The sequence below is a fragment of the Siphateles boraxobius genome, unplaced genomic scaffold (genome assembly GCF_051911475.1).
Source record: "Siphateles boraxobius isolate OS27281-9 unplaced genomic scaffold, OSU_SipBor_1 20, whole genome shotgun sequence".
In the NCBI taxonomy this organism is placed as follows: Eukaryota; Metazoa; Chordata; class Actinopteri; order Cypriniformes; family Leuciscidae; genus Siphateles; species Siphateles boraxobius.
In genome coordinates this window covers 15,096,631-15,119,511 of record NW_027508811.1, presented here as the reverse complement: position 1 = coordinate 15,119,511, position 22,881 = coordinate 15,096,631, and the positions used below count along the sequence as shown (strand labels likewise).

Here is a 22,881-nt window from a genome sequence, read left to right as displayed (position 1 = left end):
GCTTTCAAACCTCGTTGACTACGAGCTTCCTCCTTTGAGCTGGGGCTGTCTTGTGCCATTTAGGAGGAGCTAAACTGAGCCCAAAACCCCCTCTTCCATGCTGTACCTGCCCCACGATATCACCAATTTGAAGGGCAGCCTTTGCCTCTTCCACAGATTTCTTTGCTGACCACTTTCTACCAGTTTTTAACACAGGTGTTGCCTCCCTTACACATTTTTCGCGTGACTCTACTAAGGTCATTTCCAGTCTGACCTTGGCGCACTTAAACTCCTCGGTTAAAGCAGAAACTGGCAGCTACAATATTCCTTTACTATAAAGTCCCACTCTGCTGAGGCAGCGTGGAACTCCCAACCAGTTCCTGATATATGAACTTATTAACGCTTCCAGCTTAGCCACTGTTGTCAAAGAAACCTCTTACACAGTCAGTGGCCACAGCAACCTCGGCAGTAGACCAAACTGAAAGCACCAAAGTTTTAGTTTCCCTGGTTGAGCGCAGCTGTTTATGCTCTTCAACCCTTCCACTGCTTTTCGTCTAACTTCTCCCACTCGAACTGTGTTCTTTAGATCCCCATCGTACCATCTCCCAAGACTCTTCACTGGCTTCTCAGAAACTGTTTGTATTTAACTAAATAAATAGTTGGGATTTAACTAAAGGATTTGGCAGATCCCCTTATCGCCTATATCCAAAGAAAAAACAGCCTTCACAATGCCATTTGAATTGCACCAATTTGTTACGCTTCCTTTCAGGTTGTTTGGGGCACCGGCCACTTTTCAGCGTCTCATGTATGTTGCACATGCCGCTGTCTATCAGGATGACATTATCATCTATAGTAATGACTGGCAGCGTCATATTGAGCATCTGCGTGCGGTTCTGAGAGTGCAGAGAGTGGCCGGACTGACGGCCAACCCGAAGAAGTGTGTGGAGGTCAGGTATCTGGGCTTCCATTTGGGTCACGGACAGGTGCGTCCCCAAATTATTAAGACGGCAGCAGTTGCAACCTGCCCAAAACCCAAGACCAAAAAGAAAGTGAGGCAGTTCCTGGGGCTGGCGGGATATTACAGAAGGTTTGTGCCTAATTATTCTGACCTCACCAGCCCGCTGACTGATCTCACTAAAAAGGAAGCACCAGATCAGGTCCAGTGGTTCAAGGTGGTCCAGGGGAGCGTGTGGTTGAGGGGAGAGTGGTTCAGCAAGGTCTGCAGCGGGAGAGAGAGTCGGGAGACGAGCGATGAATAAGGAGGTCAAGTGAGAAATGACAAACATCTGTGTCTTGTTGCAGTAATTGCCGTGGAATGACCGAATATAAGCCTGGGAAACAGGGAGCTGATCAGAGAGAGACAGACTGAGGACTCATGCCTGTGTGTGCGCTGAATGGTCTGAAGAGCTGCATCATTGATTGCGTATTTGGACTGAGTTTATTGAAGCAGTGTGAGCGTGATTTTTGGTTTGACCATTTGAAATTGAATAAAGCACAAGCCTCAGTTAAGCCAACCCAGTCCTCTTCCTTCCTTATCCTGCATCACATTACTATATATCATGTTTTAGATTTTATAGGATTTTAATATAAAAATGATATATGATTACAATTGATATATAACATGTAAATGTCTTGATCCAGTTACCTCCTCTTCTCTCATTTCTAGTCTACTCTCCACTTTCCTTATCAAAGAAGACAAAAACAAAAATACTAAATTAGCAGTTTTACCCCCTTAAAGGGGTCATTGGATGCAAAATTCACTTTTATTTGCATATAAATGTGTCTTTGCAGTGTTGACACAACCACCATACAATGAAAAAAATCCATTCACTCCTTTTTTTAATCCTCAAAGTCTAAACACTCTGACACACATTTTCTGAGCACTATGATGTCATAATGCTCATGCTCCGCCCACGACCACTGACGGACTGTCCCGTATTAGCGTATTTCTGCCCTCAGCCATTCGACACCCCCCATGGAAGATTCCAGTGGAAGTTGCTCATTATCATTTAAAGAGACCAAAACAGGTCACTGTGAACAAAGCTGTTTTTGAGGAGGTAAAAAGGGTGTTGTTTTACACAACCATTGAGGAATTTTAACCAAAGTATATTACAAACTTTACATGAACACCCTAAAGAATCATACCAACTTGTGGAAAATGGGCATCCTATTACCCCTTTAAGGTGTGGGAAGCAAAGGAACAAACACCTCTTTATGTTTTCTGTGACTTTCTGTTGAGACCGAGAGAGCGGGGAAAAATATTGTGAAAGACCGACACACAGAAAGTGCATCTGTATCAAATAGATTCAACACTTACTGCTCCATCTACATCAGCTACCAAGACACCACTTGACACACCCTGGGAGACACTAGGGAGAGCAGTCATGTAGTTTTTACGTAGACTTATCAATAATGCATTGTAAGATCGCTGGAAAACGCCCCCAATCTTTAGCAGTGAGGGTATGACTCAGCCCCTGACGGCAAGCAAACGGACCTTATTTAACCTCCACATCACATTGTGGAGCTTTCTTCAGTATCAAGTCATCCAAAGACCTCATGCACTCTGACATTAGGCTTTATAGGAATCTCATATTGTGTAAAATAAGGATAAACAAAAAGCTTCAGATGTTTAGACAATCCTATCTTATGTTTAATCACTTAAAACTTCTTTTGACAAGGTAAAGAAAGGCACATGCCCTAATAATGCTGTTCAATGAGCGTGTCTGGGTTCAGTGTGATTAGAGTTTATGTATGTTCACACGATGAGCACCTGGAGGGAGACAGGAAGCACAGGTCTTACTTAATGAAGGCTGAAGGCATGTCTCTCTTCATAATCTTGTCTTCTGTGGTCTGAACCGTCTCCTTCCCCACCTAAGAACACATGTAAAACCAGCTTGTTTACAAGATGCATAATGATGAGACCATTTACATGCATTTTTATTTTTCTGACACCAGCTGTAACAAAGTTATTCACACAGGGAAAATCTTTAGCCCTCAGGCACACCAGATTGACACAGCTTGTGAATGGGGTCGCTCGGAGTATCTGGACACAATAAGGGCCTATGTGTTTTGAATGAGCCCTGAGGCTGATCTCCTGCTCGCTGTCTGGGATGCTGCCAGTACTTCCAACTGTCCAATCTAAAACAACAACAATACACAACCCCTGCTGATCATCTGCCATTAACACACCCATTTATTGATTATTTCCTGAATGAACACACTGAAAGTTAAATGAAGAAGAAGAAGTAATAGTTTTATTTATATAGCGCCTTTCCGTAGCTCAAGGTCGCTTTACATTGTAAATTACAATACATTTACACACCCACACACACACACATTACAGTCGCATAGAATACATACAGTCACATTATACAAAATACATGTTAATTAGAAATGTTTTTTAACTGAGTCTTCAATGTAACCACAGATGAGATATTTCGAAGTGTAAGGGGTAGTGAATTCCATAATTTTGGAGCATTAACACTAAATGACCTTCCACCTACTGTAGACAACCGGAAACGAGGGATGGACAATAAACCAAGTTCAGCTGATCTGGAAATGATACAAAATAACTAAAACGAAACAAAACTAAAACACACACACAACAAAGTAAAAACAAAACAACATAAAATACAATGAAATAGGAAAGGGGGGGGGGGGGGGGTTACTATGTAAGTCAATGGCTCCCATCAACCAACATTCTTCATAATATCTTCTTTTTTGTTCAATCGAAGAAAAAAAAGAATTTTCATTTTTGTTTGAGCTATCCCTTTAAGGCCATGTTATTAAACTCTTTTCTATTCAATTCATGTCGATAAATAAGCTATAACGGTCTGTTTCAAAGATTGACTCAAGTCATTGATTTATTTGCATCATTCAAAAACACTTTGATATTTTTGCCTAAATGTCCAACCCTATCAGCCATTAATCTGAATATTAAAAAAATACAGCCCCTAATTCTCTCTTACATCACACAAAACCACTCTTTGATTTGTTAATCATAACCCTGAGGTGACAAGATATCAGACCACACACATGCTCACATCATTGTGGTTTATTTGGCTTTTCACTGGACATAAGCAATGACATTACAGTGTCCTTCTATAGAGTCCACTAATGCAGAGAGAGCAGTGTAACAGAGAGATGTTTGTTATCTCCGCACAGCACATGGCCACTTCCCGCCTGCTCTTTTTTTCCAATGATGTAATTACACCAAGGCAGTCACATTAATTCGTCTGTCCTCCATCTCTGAAACATATATTTAAAGAGGACTTTCAACCTTCCATCAAGCTCTAGTCACTATCATGAGTCGAAATTTGTATATGTTTATATATATATATATATATATATATATATATAAATAAATGACATAATGAGATGAGAAACAGATCTAACAGATTAAACTAGTATTTAACAGTGTTAACTAGTAAATAATAGAGTGTATTGATTCATAGCCGATGACCTGCTAAGGACCATTGATCGCATCTTGTTGTGTATGGAGGATGGTGCTTTTGTAGTGCAGTATATTCTTTTACTGGGCCCTAATTGGGTGAAGGGGACCCATAAATAAGTCTGGGTTAACTGGGTTAACTGCTGGGCTAAAGTGGGAACAGCAATCACATTTGCACACACAGTCACAAACATCAGTCCTGTGCACGCTGCTTCGAGCAGACTGAGTCTATGCCTTACGGATAAACATGAGGTACCTTTCCACCAGTCAAATTGTCATGTGGTCAGTTGGTCAAACTATTGCACCCATTATTTTCAGTGTATCTTGGGCTTATTAGTGTCTATTGGCACATGATATATTGAAACGCGCTTCTCAGTGGGGCCTCCACCTTACACTTCTCTTGAGATACTGGACCTTCAACAACATTCTCCATGGTTATTCTTAGCTCAGTCCTGGTCTATTAAGCCAACTGAGGGGCAAAGGGCAAAAAGCAATGGTGGCAAATAAGAGCCCACTGCCACCTTTCTCTGGGCTTTACAAACAAGCACCAAAGATTCTAAAGCAACAAATGAACAGCTGAAATTACACAAAATATGTATTTAGATTATAACAATACTAAATCAAGTATCCTTGCTATTACTACCTGCACCTAAACTTAGAGGATGACAATAAAGCAGTAAATAAAGTGAGGACAATGATTTCAAATCTCTTACACTTTCATAACTACACTGTCAAACATGTCCAATTTCAGAAAAAGAATGTAACAATTCTACAGTATAAACCTGTTAATTGGTTAACTATAAGCTACCTTATGTTTACAATTAAAAATTATATTAGTTTTGATGGGACAATATGTGTACAAATATTGTAAAAACAATTGCACTGAAGTTTATTTAAAATAAAAAGTAAGATTTACTATTTAAAAAAAACACAATATGATCACAATTTACAGAGAAAGACATTAATACAACATTTACAGTGGAATTTAATGTTTTTTTGCTACCATTCATGAGTATCGATCCATTTTATATAACATTTTAATAATTGTTTATTGGATTTTTTAAGTGATCAGAGTTAAGGTCTGCCTGCTCACACCAAGAATAATGATAACCATCAAGTTTTAAAATGATATAGTAGTAGGAATCCGTTTTTACCATCTGATAAACGCTAAAATTATCCACCTGATTATAAAGTTTGCCCTGCAGTTATGTTGACAGACCATAACTGAACCGCTCAATTAGAATAGGCATAACATTATCGTCCATTAGTGTGGATGCTAAATTAGTTATCATTATTATTTATCGTTGGTGTGAATGGGCCTTTCCCCTGATGGTTCTGTTTTTGTGCAGGTGACACTATAAACTGTCTGTCTATTTTTATCAGCTGTGGCTCATGGATCTGGATCATTAAATTTTGCAGCGGCATTCTATTTCATCACCTGTAAAATAACTATTTACCATCAATTGACATGTATTTTTCTTTTACAGCGTAGCGACATGTGTAACAGGGCAGTTAATGCAACCACCCGTTCAATGACACTGCCTCATAAAAAAACTGAACTGATATTTGACATCTGACATGACTCTCATTCCTCTAATGGTCATTTGTGTGTGAGGGTTGCACACATACAGTGTTTGTGTGTTTTAGAATGTGACGGCACCAGTAAGATGCCTTTCCCTCAGCCGAAAGAAAAGCAGGTGCGACTGCATTCTCTCTCCATGATAGCTGTTTATATAACAAGGCTCCTGCTCTGTCACAGCATTCTGTCATCTGGCGAATGTTTACGCTCAAACTCAGAAGTATCTCTCATTGATTCTCACAAACTCCGCAAAGACTCACGACTCCTTTAAAGGGAAACTCTGCACACACGCTGGTGGATCCATAAAAGGTTTGACTTTATAAAAGGCCCCTCAACCGCACATTTATCAGTTTTCGTGGTGTCGAACTTTCTATGGGTAACAGAAAGACAGACTCAAGAGGCAGAGATACATCGATTGTGTACTTTTGATGCATAATTAATGCAGAGTGCTTATAGCAGTTGTAGCTTCACTAAAAAGGCTGTTTGATCTCAGGTGCATTAGTGCTGTGATAATGGATTCTGAGAGAGCAGCCCAGGTCAGCAGCTGCTCCGGCTCCTGTCTATCAGCCCACTGTCAGATATCATTAAACACAATTCAGACGATTTCAGTGAACAAGACTGAGAGGCTGGACTTAGAGAACTTGTGCATTGTGGACGATCAACAGCACAGTTTCCCAGAACATACATAAAGTGCAACCGGAATGTCACACGAGTTCCCACTTCCACAAAACTTCAGCCAAGACTTCCAGAGTCTGTTTCATTACAATTTTTTAAAGAAATTATTACTTTTATTCAGCAAAATTCCATTAAAATTGATCAGAAATTAGGGGCAGAAATCTTTTGTAACATTACTATTTCTAATAAATTACTTATTTTTAATTTTTTTACATTTCTATTTAGAATCCTGAAAAAAATATATATCACTACTTCCACAAAAATTACAACTAGCAATTGTTTGTAACAAATAAATGCCCTTGGAGAGCATAAGAGACTTAATTTTTTTAAATCTTACCAACATCAAACTTTTGAATGGTAGTGCGTGCGTTTATAAAATGTTCTATTCTACATATGGGCTTTCCAGTGGTCGATACCGATATCGGTCAACCTCAACAGATCATTTTATAAATTATTTTTATTATTTATTATTACATTTTTGGGGCGAGATTACGATATATTTACGATATATATATATATATATATATATATATATATATATATATATATATATATATATATATATATGATGTAATAAATGATGGCTTTTCCAATACATACGTAGGTGTGACTAATCACACACAAATAAAATTAATATAACTAACTCAAACAACTGATTAATAGGCTAATAATTTCATGAAATAACAGGAAAAACAATCATGAACCCTTTTTTATAACGAAATGACATATGGAAATTTAAAATAGGAAGAAAACTATTTGGTCAACTTAAAAGGGTACAAAAATCATATTTTTCGGTATATCACATTTACATTACATTATACATTGTGTGCAGGCTTTTGTGCTTTTTTACTATGAGAAAAGTATAACATTAATTTCAAACAGAATCAAAAGGTTTGTTATTGTTATTGTATTTTATGTTAAGTGTCATACCATTTAGTTAGAATCATCCCACCCAGCATAAAAGAGCTGTGTAGAGTCCCATCTACTTTGAAATTCATAGAAATCAGTCTGGAGCAATATACTGCAAAATATATTCTCTCTATTCAAGAATTCACAATGGAGACTTGCTTCAAGGTATATGTCTGTTTAAAGTACTTGCAGGATTATGGGAGCTGAGGGAAGCATCAAACTGCAAAGAAGTTTATGCTTGTGTCATCATCAGTGTGGGTCTTACATCACATTGTGATAGTTCTGCATGAATGACTGGGATTTATTTCAGTTTAACACATTTCAAAGGGCATCACCTCCTCTCACACAATAATTGTATCACTAAGGGAGTTTTCCCGCAAGTGGTGGCTACGGATGAAAAAATTTCACTGAGGTCCTAGTGTCTGGCTTTGAATTTCTACTGTAGGTCATGTCTTTAATCGCTACATTTTGTCGTTAAAAGTGACGTTATAACAACAGAAGCATTTCATATACAGTTCTACCCTACAGCTGACTCCTAAGTGAATCTAAAAGCTTATCCATGGATGACATAAATGGCACATATTGCATATGGACGGTATGCCAATGGCTCTTTTCCAAAGCACTGTGACAGACTTGGCTGAAAAGACAGACAGACAGACATGGAGACTCCCCTCCAGGCCAGCCAGACCCCGCTGTCTTCACCGTCAGGAGTCATAAAAAAGCATTCAGAGAGATGAGAGATAAATTACCTAAAACAAATCTTAAATTAACTCATAGTTTTCCAGGTAGATATAGTTGGCTGTTCCTTACTGGCCTCATTAGAGTCCTTCAACACCCAACAATGACCATAAATCAGTCCAAGTTACAGACTGTATAGGCCTAGTCCTGGATGGTTCTGGACTGTGTCTATTATATCTAGCCTATCTAATATTTTGTGGAAGCTTGAACTAGAGAGAGTAATTTAATGGCGTTAGCATTACAATAAACAATTGCATGCTCAATTCTTTATGTCACAATTAGGGCCATTATACATATTAGTTGACAAACTAATCTCTTACCACAATCTCAAAGTGACCAAGAGAATGTTGACATTCTAAACATAGAACAGTCTCCAAGATACAGACCAGTCTATAGAGTGAGAAGAGATATAAAGCCTCTTTACTCAGCCTTGATTTCGAGGCTTGGCTGATGTTTTGGACACTTCAGCAGAAACAGGTGTTGCAGTACGTATGACAGAGGTGCTGGCGCTCTGGGTGTGTCACCAGTGAAGACGCTGACACTTTAGACTTCCTCAAGCCAGCAGGGAGTCACTTTCCCTGGGCATGAAACACCCCTCCGTCCATGCACTGTGAGACTGTGTTACTTCCCAGGCTAGAAGACCTATTTATTTAAGGCACAAAATGCTCACTCCCTATTTGTGACTTACTTACATACATTCTTCTCGCATTACTTTACCCAATGACAGCTGGGAGTAAGTTACCAAGAAGAAACAGAGTAATACTGAAAGCATTTCAGCATTCTTAAAAAAAAAAAACCTTGCGTTAAACCACTCACAACACATATACTCCTGAGCACCTATGAAACTTGAAATAGAATAGAATAGAATATTTAACTACACACTGTAGAAACTTAATAGAACCAATGATTTCTAATGCATGGAGTTATTTAAAAATAAAAACACACAAAGCTTTTAAAAAATAGAATACAATAAAGAACAGAATGGAATTGAAAAGAATATTTAACTACACATAAAAGTTACAAGAAGCAATTTTCAAATGAGAACAGAACACAATAAATAGAATAGAACAAATATATTTCAGTTAGAACACATTACAGAGTAGATGAGACTGAGAGTAGAATGGAACACAACAGCTTGTGCAGACCAGAAATTACATCAAACTGTGTAAATTATGAACAGGATTTCATAACTTTTCAGTATTGCACATACTACATGAATGAATGCTTTTCAATAACAGACTGAGAACTTTCTTCAAGTAGAGACTCCCTTATTGAGACCAAAAAGGAAGGAGAACATACCAGCAAGATTCTGTCTGGTTGCTGTGGGTACACTGGGAAAATAATGGTACAGGTTTCTGAGATTAATGATTCTGTTTTTGATGTTTCCGGGAAACAACACCGGAACTTAAAGTACTTTTCTAAACAGATGAACTCCTTGTACAAGGAAGAATATAGCCTACCTATAAAGACTCCATATCACCCTCAGTTAATCTTTATGATGCAAAACTCATTGTTTCCAGTCGGTTTATTTGTTTAAAATACTGATACAGGATAAGGCATTTAGGGAACATTTAAATTTGACACTAGTAAACATAAGAAAGATTACAGCCTGTCTTTGACTACAATACCTCCCTGCTCTTGCTGAAGGTGTCACCTTATCATTCAACTACACTTCAACTACACTTGCATACAGCCCTTTGAAACACAAACACAACCTTTGAGAGTTTTTTTAGAGGCACTTTTTTAAATAACTGTGAAGTTTAATGAGGAGAACAGAAAACACACTGTCCAACACTTCCCTGACACCTGCTGTGATTCTCCTCACTGATCCACCAGGACCATGTGTTTACATCAACCATTATCTCCTTTAGCCACAAACTAATAGTCAGATTTGATTATTAAACCAAACCCATCATGGTCAGTTTACACTCGTATGCATTTTCAATTCCTAAAGCAATACCCACATTCATCACATCACGACCCTTGGCAAAATTACCAAGGTAAACAATAATTTCCACCAAAATACCACAAACAAAAACTACAACAAAGAAGTTCATTTTCACAGGAAACTTGGTGTTAGCCAGCCAATGTCATGAACAAAAAAACAACAAAAGTTTTATACTACAGTAGGCTAAGTGGAGAAGATCTCAGATTTACAGCTATAGTAGCAATAACTGTGGTATTGTATTTAGGAAGAAACTGTGGTTACCATGGGAGGATTTTTTTTTAATAAAGGGAGACGTTTTAACGGAATGAAGTGCGCGTTGATAAAGACAATAAAACAGCAGATAAACTAAAACACAAGATGCTGTACGGATGACAGGACTCTCACCCGTACGAGGTTGCTGACAGCCGCTTGCACTGCCGCCACTGGGCTGGTGAGATCTGGAATCGCTTTCCCATCAACTTCGCCCTCCTCGTGCATTATAACCAAGTGAGATATCTGCTGAGCCACCGGCTCCAGGATACTCTCTATCGTCTTGGTATGGAAAACTGGCATCCTGAAATCTAAATATCCTCAACACAACTGAGAATAAGGCACGTGTTCGCTCTGTCCTGCGCTTTTCCCCGTTATTTCTTCCAAGGGCACCACGAACCAAACGTCTATTCCGAATCTATCCCACTCAAGCAGCGAAATCCCTAAACGCCTCCTCAACTACCGACGCCTTCAGTGGATAACCAAAGCCAGGCGCCCGGTGAGTGCGAACGAACGCACGGCTTAAAAGAGTCAGTGCTCGTCAACCAATCAGCGCAAAGGTTTCACGCCAATCGGAGCAGCTGATTGGTCCGCGCTGACGCTGTTTCCACTCTTCTCCGCCCCACCCTACCTGTGTTAAAGAGCTTCCCTGACTACGTTATGCAGTCAGTAGCCAAAAAGGGAATGCGTCGGACTGGAATGACAAAGTGAGGATTCCGTGGATTACATTTGATTTTAATGATAGGTTATGGTGTTAGTGAAACGGAAACCAAGTAACTGATATTCAATGACAGACCGTGCAAGCATGTCTATTCTTAGGCTGCAGTTTTTAATTCTGATCATCTGATGTCTTCTTCATGTGCTAATTTCTGCGTGACAGCATGAAATGTGTCGGTGGTGGACAATTAATATTAGTTTTAGATAATGCTATTGAGCAACACACAAGCTTCACAAGTTCAAATGCCTGCTATCTCCTATATGAACAGGAAGCATACTTTTTTTCAAAAAAATATCACACCTAATATCACACCCATACCTACACACTACACATTAACGTTTTTCTTATGCTCACCAAGGCTGCATTTATTTAATCAAAAATACAGAAATTATAATATATATTATATATAACAGAAATATAATATTGTGAAACAATAATACAATTTAAAATAGCTTTATTGTTTTCTATTTAAATATATTTAAAACTGCTGTAATGGCAAAGCTGAATTTTCAGCAGCCATATCTCCAGTCTTCAGTGTCACATGAATCTTCAGAAATCATTCTGATAATCTGATTTGAGGCTCAAGAAACATTTAGATAACACTTTATTTCACAGTGTCTGTTACACATTACATGTAGGCCTACTTGTCATAGTAACAGTAAATGATGTATAATTACATGAAGCTATCCCTAAACCAAACCTTAACCCTATCCCTAACCCTGTCTATGTTGTTAATTAATATTACTCAGTATTTAAATGTATAATTAAACAAATTTACAGTTAAATGTATAATAATATTTGGTTACACATTGTAACCAAATGTTTCTATAATTTTTTTTATATTTTGTAATATATATAGGTGGACAGTAAAAAAGTAAATTTATTTATACTATACTTAAGTACACTTTTTGAGTATCTGTACTTTACTTGAGTATTATTTTTTCTGGAAACTTTTTACTTTAACTGTCAAGGTCCTTGAGTAGTAAGTAGTAACGTCAGTCAGGGGATGATTTTGGTTGCATGGGGTTACATTTTGGTTGGAAAATAAAGTCGGTTTGATGTCAGAACCCGACGTCAGATGGACGTCAACATCCAACTTAGGACAGACGTTGGATTTTGGTTGGAAATGAAAGTCGGGTTGACGTCAGAAGAACCCGACTGATGTTGGTTTCTGATATCAACCTGATTCTCATTTTCAACCACAATACAACATCGGTCCAACGTTGGAGATTGACGTCAGTCTGATGTTTGATTCTGACATCAACCTAATTTTTATTTTCAACGTTGGGTTTGGTCTTGTTTTGGAGCACACTAGCTTATAGACAACAGTAAGGCCAACATATTCATACTAAAAGCCAAAAAACTTCTCATAGAGACTTTAAATAGGGCCCTATTTCGTCTTTATGTCAGTTTTTATCAATTTTAATGTGTCCTTGCTGAATAGAAGTAAAAAAAAAAAAATGGCTAAATCTTATACACACATACATACAGAAAACACTGACTTCAGCTTCTGTAAGTGACATGTGTATACTGTGTATAGCACTATATATATTTGGGTTCAATTAAAATGCAGGAACTGCTGGACACTCAATATATGGCCCTCATTTGGTTTAGCCTAATACTTTAGATGATGAGTTTAGAGTCAAGATAAACATTTAGTTAAAGAGAGACCGACTCCCCATAAAGGGACATTCTGTTTGCAGGCAAAAAGACAGGGCTTCATTTAGATATCTGTGTGAGGAAATCTGCAGGAAAGTAATGTATAGAGTTATCATTATGTATACATAATTCAAAAGTTAGATCTTTAGATGAGTAAGGCTTGTGACTTTGTTTCAGATACCATTCAGCGCTAATAAGGAAGAAAACACAAGGCAACTGTAAGGTTACCAAATAAGGAGACATTTCAGATAGAGGAGCACAGAGAAGTGCTTTGCAACACTAATAAGGTAAATTGTTTATTATATAAGTAGCAGCTGTCATTGAACCTTGTAAGTGCAGAGTCACTAGAGGATGCTTCTTTCACATCTAGGACGTTGTCTGCAGTCTCTCATGTTTCAGACTTGACAGGAGAACTACTGCTTTGTGCTAGACAGTTCACAGTTCAAATAACCTTATACATTTTCTTTATTGTTATTGTATTCAATATTTTCAGTATCTGTCTCTACATCATTTCAGTCATGAGTTTTTTTATAGAAAATATAAATGGAAACCACTGACTGACTATTATGTGATGATTTAGATTAATTATTAATGGTCACCATTATAAATTGTCATCATAAATTGTATTACTAATATTGGTGTTGAAACTGGTTGTATTGAAATGGAACGGTGCAGAACCGGCCCTATTACAGCCAAGGTGAGTAATGCTGTGCCAGCAATTTCATGTCATCCAGCCCCTATGCTGACTAGTCCATATTTCCAGTAGCTGTGGATACCCTGTTTTTAATGCGAAACAAGATAACTAGATAATCGGAGATAACAAGATAACTACCCTTCAGTTATCTCCATGAAGAGATTTCAAGCCACCTTTTATCACTGCCCAGCACAAAGTGTACAAATACATTATTTAGGCAAAACCTACTTCTGGGTGTCTAAGTAAAAGAACTTTATTTAATATCAAAGCAATCGAGATTGCACATACCATATACAAATAGACGTATACAGATACGTAGGTTAGACTCAGGGCCGGCCCGAGCCATAAGCGAACTAGGCGAATGGCCACCAGGGGGCCCCCCAATCGAGTTAATTTTTTTTTAGATGACTTAAACAAATGACATAAATGAATGTGAATGAATGAATGAATGAATAATTCAAGACAAGAAAATTCTGATTTCATGATCAATACCTGCCAACAACTGCTGCTGTGTCTGCCAGCGTTTAAGTCATGCGCATAAGACACTTCGCGAGTGCACAGACAATTCGTGCGCAACTGCGCATAGCCACGGTATCGGTTTAATTTGGAGAAAATAGCCGCAGGGGAACTTAACCTTCTAGGTGTAAGGGTAGTATTTGAATAAATAATAAACATAGTAGTTTGAACTCTTCTCCACTTTATTATACCACACATCAGATCACTAACTCCAAAAACCCGCGACACTCCAGTAACAAGTGCGCACGACCCATTCCTTTCTACGGCAAGCCCCGAGGGGAATAATAGATTGCATACACACATACAACGAGCGCCAGTACATCATTGCCGGTGTTGTGCCGAATCTTATTTGTCATTATTTGAGCAAATAATTTATTTTATATGTTTTGAGACTGTTTGTTTTAAGAAGTTTCAAAGAGTTAGTAAACGAGTAAAGTAAAAGTTAAAACTTTTTTATTTAAGTAGACATCTATTTAAGTATTTATTTTGTATTAATAGAATACATAACCTCACTGTATTCATTTATAATTTATCATTATTTGTGACATTTGTGTCAATAATCGTCAAGGACAGGTGAATTCGCGTAGTGGGAGGGGGCCCCTAAATCAAATTCTGCTTAGGGCCCCCAAAAAGCTCGGCACCGGCTCTGGTAAGACTGCAAAGACGCACTTAAAATAAATTCCATAATTTTTCTAATGATGTAGCAGCACCCTCCAATGTTCAGTGAGAGTCATTACAGAACTCAAAAACATGCACCTGTCATTTAACACCATTCCATCTGTCGAAACCACGATCTTTAATATTGGCAAGTATATTTAAGGGAAATGTTTCAAATCAAAACATAATCAGAAATGTGCACAACTATACTAATGTGCAGTATATACCCTTAAAACACTCAGGGGCGTGAAAATACACATAAATGTAATGTTGTTTAATAAAGCTATAATATAGTTGTAGCCTACTGTATAGTTTATGTTTAGTCGTATCTAAACTTAAATGTCTGCTATAGCGAAGGGCACGGAGGAGGTGTCATTACAGGAAAAGGTGTGTTATTATATATACATATTTCATGCTTGTCATTTTTCTGTAAACAAAACTCTTTCCTTTTTAGGTAAATATCTGTCATAAGCATTTTGTATTCTTGGTAAAAAGGAAGGATATTATGTGGTAGGCCTATGAGGATACTTATATCCTCATGATATGATGGTGATTCATTACTTCCACATTTTCTCTCACATTCTCATGTTTTATTTTGATTTTGTTGCCAACTCTTGCAAGTTGCAATTAAGTACATTTTATTGCTTAGTTTCTAACAGACACTTCTCCAAAACCCTGATATCTTCTTCTTGTACACAACAACATGTGGTGGTTCTCAGGAAAGTTCTCAGCATCTAGTTATTTTCTGTTAATAATTTTAGCACTTCAACAGAAACGTTTTTCAGTTTATTGCGAAGGCAACATTTCTAATTTTCGTTTAGTTTAAGTTTTTCAACCAATATTTATATTTTATTTCAATTAGCAGAAATGTTTTGATAGTTTTAGTTAACGATAACAACCCAGTTGAAATCCATCTCATCACTTTTGTGACATGCCCCAATTTTACCATATCATTTAATTATAATTAGTTCAATGGGACTGTTAAAAATTAAAATGTACTGTTTTTTACTGAAATTACATTTTTTATTCACTGAAAAATGTCCATGGTCTTTCAAACCCATATAACTTTTTCTTTTTCTTTTGTTATAACCAAAAGAAGACATTTTGAAGAATGGTCTCACTCATTATAATAAAACAAAATTGGTGCATTGACATTTCTCAGAATTCTCTATTTTTTTTTTTTTTTGGAACAATATAAGGGCGAGTAAATGATGACAGAGTTTGTGGTGAAGTATAGAATATTTAAAAAGGCAGATGTGTATTACTCACTGGTCATGGGTTTATTAATTTTAATATACACTGAGATTAAAAGATGGAAGAACTAGGTAACATATGCTTGAAGAAATGAAAATAGATATGAGGGAGAATGTTGGCTGTGATTTAGAAAAATATTTATGATGATGCACAATGAATGAATGAATGAATGAATGAAACAAAAATGTGTAAAGATTTAAAGAAAGTTTATAGAATACAATGGAATATCAAATGAAATTAAGAAGAATTTTGTATTAAACTAAGTAAACACTATTACAATAAGAGGTACAAGTAAAAAAACATGTATCATACATGCATTCTTGCAATAAATAAAATATTAAATAATGTTATAAAAAGTCACTGCCAAGGCAAGTCACCTTTATAACGCTTTTTACAATACAGATTTTTTACAACAAAGTTTGTTTCTAGAAGAAAATTGAGTCATTGTCCACCTTAAATAAGGCAGATCAATAATATTGTTGAATATTGAATGTCCCTAACTAAGTAAGCCAAAAGCCAAGGCAACAGTGGCAAGGAACCAAAACTCCATCAGGTGACAGAATGGAGAAAAAAACCTTGGGAGAAACCAGACTCAGTCGGGGGCCAGTTCTCACAAACTGAACATAAAATAAAATCCTAATTCTATCTACACTATCTATCCTTCATACACCTAAAACTGGTATCACTGTCCAATAAAAGCAGGAACGTGCAATTATAACTGTAAAAGATAATTCCTATTGATTGCCAAAAGTAGCTGCCATGTATCATTTGAATAGCATAAATAATTGGCATGTGCATTCTGTGCAAGAAAACATTACCCTGAGTGGCTAAGCATTAACATTTGTGCAGTAAAGTGTCACAGTTAATCCTTCTGTGGGTACTTGGAGCCTGCTGTATATGTGGGTAAACCTGTATGCATTGAGATCCAATGGTTGTAGTTGGTGACTTTTGTATAAACACCCGGGTTAAACTTTTCTGCACACTCTTTTCCCCAGCTAATGATACCGAAAAGGAACATGGTGTGATTTACTTCACACACCAGAGGCCCTCCTGAGTCACCCTGAAAGCAGAAAAAGAAAACACATTCATATTTCTGACCGTTTTGTGAAGATATTTTGTAATTTAATTTGTCAGGGCTAAATTTCCTATTTATCCGTCATTGGTAAAATATTTTCTTGTTTACCTGGCAAGCATCTTCCTCCCAGTCTCTACCAGTTGCGCACAACATGTTGTCATTGACCTCGTCCTTACTGTAATACTTCTGGCAACTATTCTGAGAAATAAGCTGCACTTGAGCCTGTTTCAGATGTCGAGAGTACTCAAAGCCATCTTTAAAAAAAACAGATAAAAAAGCAATGATGACATGTTACATTTTATCTTACATATTTACATAGTTCTGGTCCTGACATTCTACATTGACGTCCAGAGTGACTAAATGACATCACTAAAATGGCTAGCTGCTAGATTTTTAGAGATCCCGTACAGTATGTCATATCACAATTATAGGATGTCCCAGTTTGTATTATATTTTATATCATAGAACAACTTTGTGGACACACCATGTTGCCCTCATATCTTGTTGTCGCAGGAAAGAGATCATTGTTACTGTTCTAGGATACAATATCAGCATACATTCTGATGTGACATCTTACCCTTTTGATGCCTTCCATAGCCAGCAATATCACAGTAGAATCCTGTGGGAAGCATCTTCTGGAAAGGGGGAAGACATGCGGTTCTCACAGAGTTTGTCCTCACTGCGCATTGTCCATTGCTGCCCACTATCTTCAACAGGGCTAAAGGAAGTGATTTACACTTTTAATTGCTGGAATAATACAATATAAGGCAAATAGTCAAATATAATGCAAACTTACCCATGTCATGAGTAAAGTTTTCAGTTGTGTAGTCATAGTCCTCATGGATCACAAGTTTGCTCACTGTGAACCGCTGCTCTTTGTCAGAGTTGGTTTCATTGATGGCATTCTTTCCCAGAATGACAGAGTATCTCCTTTTTCGAGTGTTCTTACTATTCAAAACAAAGAAACAATACAATTATATATTATATTATATTATATTATATTATATTATATTATATTATATTATATTATATTATATTATATTATACGTTGTATTATATTATATTATATGTTATATTATATTATATTATATAAATGACACCAATGCAATGACACTACATTATGCATTAAGCAGTTTTATTGCACAGCCCTCTGGAATACTTGATTCTGATCACAGCACTCAGTGGTTTGATATTTCCTAATATTTGCTCTTGCCAAACTTCTTGGTTTGCAATTTACACCCACAAATTGGAGTGTTATTGCCACCTACTGAAACTTTCTTTGCAATCTCCAACTGCTGGACAGCTTAATAGTTGCTTATTAATTCATTTTTCTTTTCTGTCCTACCGATTTTTCCTGATTTGATGTCTCTTGTATTACATCACCAACTGGCGGCGTCTTACTAGTGAAATTGACCACAGAGAACTATTATTAACACTAATACGGTTGCAATGTTCGTCTTTTGATAAGCCAATTGTTTTGTACGTTGTTGCAGTGGACAATTTATTCTTAGCGGAAGCTTTAGGATAATATTTTAATATTTGAGTACTAAGGGGGATACTGTCATTAGGCTACTGCTAAAATAAACCGGATAGGGTGATATGAGACCCTGACTCTGGAACAGACTGTACATTAGCTTACATAACGCTCAAATAAGGTCAAACTTTTCAGTTAACAACAGGTTGACATACCCAGCAGGGAAGCAGTGGGCCGCAGTGAGGACCCAGCATGGAGCAATGAGGGTTCCTCCACAAATGAACCCATCTCCTTTGAAGATAGCTGCCATCCAAGGCTGTGACTCAACACTTGACCTTGATCCTCCTATTATCTTTGTCATGCGGTTTATGCGTCCCTCCCCACACGTTAATTCTGATTAATACATGAGAAACATCAAAAACATGAATTCTGTGAGGAGAGATACATTTCTAGGCAATGCACAAGGAAAGAAACAGCATGTAAAGATATCCCAGTTAGGGGTTTTCCTAACATCGCCATTTCATTAATTTGGATTTTTGCTTAGAATGGAAACTAAAAAAAGTAAACTGATCAAATTGTTACCTGTGTCCTGCTTTGGTGGGACAGGTGTTGGTGGACTCTTGGCTGCATGAGCAATAATAGGTCATATTAGTCAATCTGCTATCAATATTACCCATGACTTAAATAAGCAAAAGAGATGGACTTCTACTTACTCGGCTTCGTTTCCATGTGGGGGATGTCACAATATTCCCACACGTAACGGTTTATTTTCCTTACAATGCACCATGGCTGAATACTGTTATCTGGATTTCTGAAAAAGCAAAACATTCAGAGGTCAGAGGCTTCACCCTAACCTTTTTAAGATACTAGTGTCAGCAAAATAATCTTTGTTTTTACACTCCATAAATGGGGAACAAAAATATGAATGTAAATATAGAATACCTGCAGTGGTTATGATAGCAGTTTTTGTAGGTGCTGTGTCGTTTTGAGATGGAATTCCACGGTACACACATCCGTCCGTTGACTGTCACTGACACTTTGCCTCTGTATGTACTCTTATCTCTTCTATCAAGCATGCACTCATCTGAGAATAGGAAAGTTATGAACAAACCTATATATGTTCAAATGCTACAAATACAATTTTATGTTGTATCAATTATCACGTTCTTGGAAAACTTTAATCTAATGTGACAAAATCAAAAGAGATTTACCTTTTCCTGGAGTAAAAAAGTTTGTCTTCCAAGGTTTTTTAATCTAAAAACAGAAAGATAAATATTAGCTGCGTGGGAAAAAAGGTTGATTCCATTTAAAGACCCTGTAAGTAGGAAATTTCACTTCTGTTTTTTTTTTCCACTTACTGCATCAGTTAAGCTCAGGGCGCATGTCAACAGTAATATTCTGAGAATACACATCATCTTGACCGCAAACCAATGTTTTCCTTTTTTGGAGATCCTAAAAACATTTTGAAGAAGTGAGTTATATATTTATAAGTAACATCTCTAAAAGAAAAGACACATGCTCTTTAATCACATGTACATGTAAAGTATTTCAAAAGTATATAAATAAACAGGTTTTGCCAAGAAAATATTGAAATCATATCACTTTGCAGCACTGACTCTACAAGCAAACAGGCATAAAATGTTACTATAAGCCCACCATTGACCAGTTATTCCTTGTTCAATATATTGAACAAATAAAAAGTGCTCCTGCAGTACTTTTGAGTTCATTTTTGGCACATTTCAGATATGTTCAAATACTCTGATTTTGACTTTTCATGAATTGTATTTGTATCCTTAAGTGTAGCTAAAAATGTTTTTACTTTAAAAGTCAGTTTACTATAGTTTACTATAAAAGTTAAACATCGTGAGCTTAGAATTATACAGTTCTATCTCCGTTTAGGGTAGTTCTGAGATCAAAGTTCATCTTAAATCCCTGCTGTTTTGTGAGATGGAACCTTTTTATTTTACTACTAACAAAATATTTTTTTTTACAAAAATAACACCACACAGGCATTAATAAACACCTAATGGATAAGATTATGTCAAAAACTCAATTTCGACCAAAAGTGGAGATAGAACCATATAATTCTAAGCTCACGACATGAAAGTGTTATGCAATAATTTAAGACATTTCTCCTTATATATAACTTTTATAACAGGGCATAAAAAGGCATAAAGGGTTCTTTAAAATTGATTCAAGAACCCTGGAGTTTGAAGTGTACATGCATAAATCAAGTCAATGAAAAAGAGTTATACATGTAAATATGCAAATGTGTAAGAATGAAAGCAAAGCAGAACCAGAAAAGTGTTTTTGGTGCTTACCTTTCTGATAGAGACAGTTTGCTTGCAGATGTTGCTATGGGGAGCTGAACCGGGCTTACTGAGCACTCGCTGTCATGTGCTTGTTAGTGTTCCTTGATTTATAGTGACGAGTCCATGATTGTCTGAGGGGGCCTGGCCTCAGGCAAACTGGCATGCGCTGTACAGTAAACACTGAGATTGTGGGCTATGCTTTTTGCGGAAGCTCATATGTGACTCATGCTAAATTACTCAAAACCTCCTTATTTCTTTTTTACAAGTTAAAGAGGAAATATTCCTAATAGGGACTTTGCCCCCTGAAGAAATGGCAATCGTTGTGGTTTTTAAATTGCACTGGCTGTTTCACAACATGTCATAAATTAATGTGAAAGCTAGTAAAAATGGGTATCTGCAAGGGTTAATATTACTCCGTAAGCTGTCATGGTAAATAATATAAAACGAACTGCAGATTAATTAGATATAAAAACAGATGTTGTTTGTTGTGTCACAAACATCTAGGTGATTCAATCATATTTCATCTGTTTGCCATGGTCAGTCATTTTTAACTCAGAATGGAACTATTTTTAAAATTGCTGTGATCTTGCATTTCATCATTGTTTCCTACATCCGGAGCCATTCACATGTTTTACTCTCTGCCCCATGCATGCCACTGTTTGCATGCCTGGTGTATCATAAAGTTGAAATCTTGGGCTTTTCTGTGATATTAAATTTTTTGTAATTTCTTAGGCACCAAACAAACAAATGACTTAAAATATCACTCAAAAACATTTTTATCCTCAGTCTCAGACGATTAATCATAGGATTATGCAAATCTGTTGTAGGATCCTGTGAGATCTGATGAGGGGGGTTTCATGAATGAGAGAGCCAGAGGAGATGATGTCACTCTTTTATCTCTTTAGGAAATGTGCAGACGTTTAAGAAATGTTCAGACATGTGTTTCCTGTTCAACACACTACTGAACTTCCAGTGTTGCTGATATTTTGGCTTCTGTGATGTGATCTGATATTTCAGCTAAATATTTGCATCACCTTTTATTATGCTTTGCATCAAGTCTTAGTGACTTCTTTTGTAAAAACCAACATAATGTTGCATTTTCAGAAAGTTTAATCTTAAATTTCTTTGAAAAAATATAGTTTAAATGGCTGAATTCATTGCAGAATAATACTTAGGGTCATTGTGATTAAAACATATGCCTCCAAACCTCATATTCACCACCATATGCACATTTATTTAAATATTAAGACTCTTTTTAAAACCGTTAATAAAATATGCTGTTTTGAAATTAAGAAATCATCACTTTCAGAGGTTATCACTTTCCGCTGCCCAATTTACAGGCCGGCTGATGTATTTATTGCTCAGCTTCTTTTACAAAGACTACATAAAGAGATATTCAGTCAGATTTAAAATTATGAATAGAATTTAGGTTTTGAATTGAGCAAATCATGTTCTTTAGATGTCAACTGTCTGATGATACTGATGAGGTGGATGTTTGCTTGCATTTTATAGTCTTGAGCACCATCTCCTGGACATTGATGTTAATGTTTACTCATGCTTGCTCATAGTAGGTGTGTGGTACAACCACATGTTGACTTTACAGACTAGTTACTAGACTAGATCTATTTAGCTATTTATATCTGCTACAAAACAATCTGTATATATATATATATCTGACATGATTCACCAAAAACGCAGATTGCAGATTTTTAAAAAGTAATCTGGCAGCCTGGGATTAAAATGCACAACACAATTAAATATATACATTTGGATGGAAGTACTGCTGAACAAATCCAACTAAATTGTAAATTTTGACCATTGGATAAAGATCAAAGTATACTGAAATGTTATCAATCCCTAGACAGAAAGCATGACCTACAGTAGAGAAGAACATCCCTTCGTCACTGTCAAAGATTTAGAGACAGCAATCACAGTCTTGAAAAAGCCAGGAAAAACATGGTTGCCAAAGAAAGTTAACCCATTTAATCCCAATTT

The 22,881-nt window shown here is 36.7% G+C and overlaps 2 protein-coding genes across 3 annotated transcripts in view; both read right to left on the bottom strand.

Annotated features, from left to right (window-relative positions):
- Positions 1-11,024, bottom strand: part of vcla (vinculin a) — a 45,145-nt gene extending 34,121 nt beyond the window's left edge. Inside the window, exons 1-2 of one of the 2 annotated variants that reach the window (XM_077237057.1) lie at positions 10,663-11,024; positions 2,780-2,850 (exon numbers count right to left, since the gene is read on the bottom strand). In XM_077237057.1, coding sequence (XP_077093172.1) covers positions 2,780-2,850; positions 10,663-10,830 — 239 coding nt within the window. In that variant the 5' untranslated portion in view covers positions 10,831-11,024. The remainder of the gene's footprint in view (positions 1-2,779; positions 2,851-10,662) is intronic. The other variant, XM_077237056.1, reaches the window with a different exon arrangement.
- Positions 11,025-16,214: 5,190 nt separating this feature from the next.
- On the bottom strand, positions 16,215-21,052 carry plaua (plasminogen activator, urokinase a). The gene is made up of 11 exons (XM_077237033.1): positions 20,896-21,052; positions 19,933-20,026; positions 19,786-19,828; positions 19,517-19,658; positions 19,288-19,385; positions 19,157-19,198; positions 18,790-18,967; positions 17,897-18,048; positions 17,678-17,818; positions 17,209-17,354; positions 16,215-17,085 (listed from the first exon to the last, which is right to left on the bottom strand). Exons 2-11 carry the CDS (start codon positions 19,987-19,989, stop codon positions 16,888-16,890), a joined length of 1,197 nt encoding a protein of 398 aa, XP_077093148.1. The 5' UTR covers positions 19,990-20,026; positions 20,896-21,052; the 3' UTR covers positions 16,215-16,887.
- Between the last annotated feature and the right edge of the window lie 1,829 nt (positions 21,053-22,881).

What these genes read in the sequence shown, in the direction of transcription:
- plaua (XM_077237033.1), bottom strand. Translation starts at nt 19,989, where the DNA reads ATGATGTGTATTCTCAGAATATTACTGTTGACATGCGCCCTGAGCTTA. An exon ending in TGCTATCATAACCACTGCAG is followed by an intron (nt 19,386 to 19,516) that starts GTATTCTATATT and finishes TTGCTTTTTCAG; the next exon opens with AAATCCAGATAACAGTATTC. An exon ending in CCACATGGAAACGAAGCCGA is followed by an intron (nt 19,199 to 19,287) that starts GTAAGTAGAAGT and finishes TTGCTCATGCAG; the next exon opens with CCAAGAGTCCACCAACACCT.